Source organism: Papilio polytes, unplaced genomic scaffold (assembly GCF_000836215.1).
Source record: "Papilio polytes unplaced genomic scaffold, Ppol_1.0 DF822266.1, whole genome shotgun sequence".
NCBI lineage: Eukaryota > Metazoa > Arthropoda > Insecta > Lepidoptera > Papilionidae > Papilio > Papilio polytes.
This window is the reverse complement of record NW_013526938.1, coordinates 45,614-50,774: the sequence shown is the minus strand read 5'-3', so window position 1 is coordinate 50,774 and position 5,161 is coordinate 45,614. Positions and strand designations below refer to the sequence as shown.

General features: G+C 41.6%; 2 protein-coding genes across 2 annotated transcripts; both read left to right on the top strand.

The window, feature by feature from the left end:
- The first annotated feature begins 588 nt into the window (after positions 1-588).
- On the top strand, positions 589-1,809 carry LOC106106354. The gene has a single exon (XM_013286933.1). It carries the CDS (start codon positions 589-591, stop codon positions 1,807-1,809), a length of 1,221 nt encoding a protein of 406 aa, XP_013142387.1.
- A 940-nt stretch (positions 1,810-2,749) lies between these two features.
- LOC106106356 (E3 ubiquitin-protein ligase listerin) lies at positions 2,750-5,161 on the top strand. Its single transcript, XM_013286934.1, has 4 exons — positions 2,750-3,023; positions 3,601-3,798; positions 3,932-4,063; positions 5,114-5,161. Exons 1-4 carry the CDS (start codon positions 2,979-2,981, stop codon positions 5,123-5,125), a joined length of 387 nt encoding a protein of 128 aa, XP_013142388.1. The 5' UTR covers positions 2,750-2,978; the 3' UTR covers positions 5,126-5,161.

The window sequence follows — 5,161 nt, the reverse complement described above, 5'->3', positions numbered from 1 at the left end:
GGGGGGAAACATGAGTTGATTAAAAAATCAAGCCAATAATAGTGCAAATATATCACTGATTTCTTAACTCGTAAATGCAAATGTGATTGCTTCGAAATGCCAGCTTTTGCTTAGATCCGACCGTGCCTCGCAAGACGCATGCACCGGCTGTAGTCTTGGACAGTCAAGAACGACATACTAATAAGTAACGTTTCTCGTCATTGTACTATTTAAAAATATGGAAAATCCACTATTTGCACTATAGCACTTCGAGCCGCGTGGACAATTAATGTTAGGAATCTGGGAGGTCGTTTGCCTCATCAGAAACGTCTATCTGGATGCTGCTGATATGGCTGATTGCTATATGCTCCTGAGTGTCATCATCAACTTGCCCTTATCCCTTATGGATGGTCGGCACAGTATATGCTTCTCTTCTGTACATTTCTATCAGACGTAATATCTGAATCCACTTAACTTATTAAACTAACTTATTAACTTTTGATCGCAAATAATTTACCTACCGTGTACTTATCATTAATAGAGTTTTGCCTTACGAGCGGCTATTTTCTCTGTCGAGGTGATTACTACCTGCAAGTGGATGGAGTGACGATGGGCTCTCCAATAGCACCGGTTGTGGCCAATATATTTATGGAACATTTTGAGGATAACGCTTTACGAACGGCTCCAATCAAACCCAGATACTGGTGGAGATATGTCGATGATGTGTTTGCCATTGTTACAAGACAAGGCTTAAGCTTGTTGTTGGACCATTTGAACAGTATACATCCAAAGATTGTATTTACAAAGGAGGAGGAAACGGACGGAACTCTTCCGTTTTTGGATGTTCTAGTAAAGCGGGAACCCACTGGAAATCTTGTACATACGGTATACAGAAAGCCGACCAACACAGATCGTTACTTAAGAGCCGACTCACAACATCACCCCTCACATCTGTCGTCAGTACCACGCACTTTGATCAACCGTGCGCTTCGGTTGTGTGATCCACAGTTTATTGAGTCGGAATTGTCACACGTACGACAGGTGTTAGAGAGCAACGGCTATAATTGGCGGCAGAGTTACCGCCTTGCAAACACATCAAGCAAAGGACGGCCACAGGATGTTGAGCGTGTCCCGGCATACTTGCCGTACGTGCGGGGGATAACGGACCGAATTGGTCACCTGTTACGCCGGAGATATAGCATCAGGACCATTTTCCGACCCCTGACACAAATACAGAAAATACTGCGGTCCCCTAAAGACCGGGACCCTCTGGACAGCCCTGGGGTCTACGAAATTCCATGCGATTGCGGTAGGAACTACATCGGAGAAACGGGGCGCAACATAAAAACTAGACTCACGGAACACATCCGGAGCATTCGCAAGCTCGACAGCAACGCCTCGGCGGTGGCGGAACATGCCCTTGCCTCCGATATGTCACATTATATTAGGTTCGACAAAGTGAAAGTGCTAGCCCGCGAGAAGCATTTTGTATCCCGCAAGCTTCGTGAGGCAATAGAAATCAGCCGTCGGCCTAATTATAATAGAGACAAGGGTTGGGCTCTGCCACCCGCGTGGGAACCCGTGCTGCTGAATGCGAAGCGGAATAAGATCGACAATGTCGAAGACAACTTAGTGGACATTGTAAGTGTATTTTGTGCCCCCGTTAATAATAATAACACCACCACGTCAGTTTCGAGCTCGTCTGCGCCGACGCACATAGTGAATAGTGTACCCCCCGCACCCCCCGCGCCCCCCGCCCTGTCGAAACGCGCATTGCGGGCGAGGGCACGCAGTGACCGTCGCGACGCGCTAGCGAGTATACCCGATTAATCACTCACCCTGAAGAAGGACCCCCAACGGGTTCGAAACTGTCGGTGCCTACACCGAATGTTATCACGTGAGTTTAGCCGTGTTATAATTTATATATGAATCCACTTCCTTCTTAAACATATCCTTTTTCACACAATCCATCCATACTTTCTTCAGTCTTCCTCTTTCTTTGTAGCCATCCACATTAATTCTTAACACTTTCTGGTTTATGTCCCCATCTTCTCGCTGCATAACATGTCCATTCCAAGCTCTATAGGCTCCTTAGTGTGATATGTAAAAATCAAGCATCTATATCTATAATATTATAATAAAGCGTAAACACACACTTCTTTGTTGCCTAAGATGTCAGCAATTACAACATATTTTTGAATATTTCTTTTTTTAATAAAAAGCCCTATAATTGCGTCACACTTTAGGCTATATATTTTAACGCCATTAAACTTAAGGGGAAAATATTTTGGATAAAAACCCTAATGTGGAAAAGTTGCTGCCAACATCAAGGAAGTAATGTTGCCATATTTTGTCATCATGTCATGTCACATTGACATTTGAAATTGATTATTTGAGAAACGTAAACAATAAAATAAGATTTTCACAAATCCATACGGATGAAGTCGCACAGGAACAGCTAGTTTGACAACAAAAGTAAAGTTGAGTCACGTTTTTGGCAACTTAAAATCGTCTGTCTTAGAAAACGGGCCATGGAAAATGTCTGTCATTATTTATTTAGTCATTCTTACAATATTCTTCAACAAATATATGAAAATCAGCTTTGTAAAAATAAGTGGGCTTCGATGTATTTTATTTTAGTGCTACGGCCAAAGAGGATATAAAATACGGCCGTGACCCACCGTTGATCTTTTTCCATGCAAACATGGGTAACAATTTTCATTGGCAACACAGAACTGTTTTGACATTAATATCAATGGTCGATGTCATGTCATATGTCACATCCATGTTTTCCTGATAACGTTATTGTGTTGATTTCGTCTTTCATCATTTATTTCTTTGCAATTGTTATCTCTTGTCTTACTCTTGTAACCTGTAACAAAATAAAAATAAAAGACTATTTTAAAAACGAATATTTATTAAACTTGTTGGCAAATGTTCAGAAACTGAAGAAGATATAAGTAACATCTATTGCTTCCTAATTTTGCAAGGGTATTGCGATGGGTGGAAAATCGAAAAAGGACCGAACTAAAAATAATGCACGTGTGAGTATAAGATGAACTTGAAGCTAAATTCGCAGAGATTTCTCATTGCATTGATTTGAGCAAGTAGCAGCTATCGGTGCCTGTTGCTATATGTTTGTTTTACCCAATACGCAGCTAAACCTCTATAAAAAGAGGCATTGATGGTCCCCAAGTCATTCCGGGGATAATAAATAGAATGACTTGGAAAAACTGGTTTAACTGTTTACACTGAATAGTCACAAAGAATAGTAGCTACACACATATTGGAGAAACCCATATATACAAAAATACCAACATACTTCCTTATGTCTTGGCTGACTGCAATACTCAACAATTAATGTAGTACACACTCATTTTCTGTAAAACAACATATTCTACACTGGAGATACAGCATTTGTCACACACTCCATGTGCACCACACTTCATGTCAGTATTCTGTGTGGTTATGGTATTTCATCCTTCAGGCCGGCCAGTTTGCGCAACAGATGTGAGTACTACCACTGTTAAACAAATCTACATCAACAGTGTATTTAAAAAAAATGATATGCTCTAAATAAATGAAAATCACATAACTTTTTGGACTACTTGTTGATTTCAGCCGTCCAGCAGTGGTCGTAGCGCGGAGCTTCTCATCAACTCCACAAAGGATCCGGCCATATTTGGCATCACCTCTGGCAAGCTGTTGACACCCATCTTCTCCACACTGGCCGCTGTTAACTTTGAAGATGGTCTTAACACAGAATATGCTTTATGTTTCAAAAAATTCAATAAGAAAGATCCTATAACTAAATCTAAGGTATGTTGAAATAACAAAGCATTTTACGAGTACAGCACTAAAAACTGCTAATAGTACAGTCTAAGGAGATTGATTAACATAAGAATTAACCAATGGTATTAGAGATTATTATAGCTTGTGAATGCAACCGCAGGCGCTGCAGGAGCTGCTGGAGCTGACGAGGCAGAGCAGCAGCGAGGACGTGGTGGCCGCTCTGCCTGCCTGGGCCCACTTCTATCCTATACTAAGTGTAGACACGGATCGGAAAGTCAGAGAGTACACACAGGTCCTTATTATTATATTTTGATAGATGTAGAAAAATAAATAAATATTAAAATTTGGCTCTTGCTATCCACGAACATTTAACACGAGCGTCGCCCGCAAACTTCGTTCGCGCAAATTTGGACCACCCGTTACGCCAGTTTGACAGCACGGAATTAGAAAAAAGAGTAGCCTGTAATATGCCTTTCCATGTCAGCTACCCTCCAGTACCGTTTAAATTAGCCTAGCCGTTTTGGAGATTACCCGGAACAAACGCGGCTTGCGAACAGACAGGCAGACAGGAAAAAAATTTTAAATGTTATTTTCATTATCAGCAACCAAATACATCATCTTTCCTGGAATGTTTCTTTCATATTACAAACAGACACTCCAATTTTAGAAGATCAGAACAACCCAGGGTTAGATATCTCAGTTCAACAAGATTAATCCCGGAGGTCACCAGCAACATAAAAGGGTTACTGGTGTTCTCAGGGGAGCTCAGTCAGCCGGAGTGAAGCATGACCTGTCCTCACGCACAGAGTGCGCTAGCCGAGGTGGTGCGGAAACCATAACCTCGACTACTGCCACAGCGCTCGGCAAACATATACTTGTACAGAAGTGGATTTTAAGGTTTTTTTAGCGAGGCAAGGGGGCTTGCTATCGGCTAATCAGTCGGCCCTCGCGTCCGGCTTCTTTCCTTGCGTTCCCTTTACTCCGAAGTACACTTATCTCCAGTTTTGTTGACCCAATTTCGTCGTTACTTGTTTTCTTTGAAGAAGAAGGTAATAATTGTTTGTAGTTATTGTTCTGACTTTTTGTGTTGAATATGCCACGAAAAAGTAACCTTGTTATAATAGACTTGCGCGAACCTTCCCCCAATATGCCGCTTTTTGTCCAAGAAGTTTGCCGGGCGATATATTACCGAGTTCCTTTTTGTTTAATTTTTGATTAGAAATAACTTCTGGTCAAATTTACCACTTATCTGTTTGGGCAATTTTCTTTAAACCAGGAAAAAACGGTTTAGGCTCACATATTAACAATGATTTATTAGATATATGTCGTTGCGGAATTTCAGGTAGGTAGTTGATAAGCGCGTGTCCGTCTGCGCAGGCTTGCCACGCCG

What these genes read in the sequence shown, in the direction of transcription:
- LOC106106356 (XM_013286934.1), top strand. Translation starts at nt 2,979, where the DNA reads ATGGGTGGAAAATCGAAAAAGGACCGAACTAAAAATAATGCACGT. An exon ending in GAACTAAAAATAATGCACGT is followed by an intron (nt 3,024 to 3,600) that starts GTGAGTATAAGA and finishes TGTTGATTTCAG; the next exon opens with CCGTCCAGCAGTGGTCGTAG. An exon ending in ATCCTATAACTAAATCTAAG is followed by an intron (nt 3,799 to 3,931) that starts GTATGTTGAAAT and finishes ATGCAACCGCAG; the next exon opens with GCGCTGCAGGAGCTGCTGGA.
- LOC106106354 (XM_013286933.1), top strand. Translation starts at nt 589, where the DNA reads ATGGGCTCTCCAATAGCACCGGTTGTGGCCAATATATTTATGGAACAT.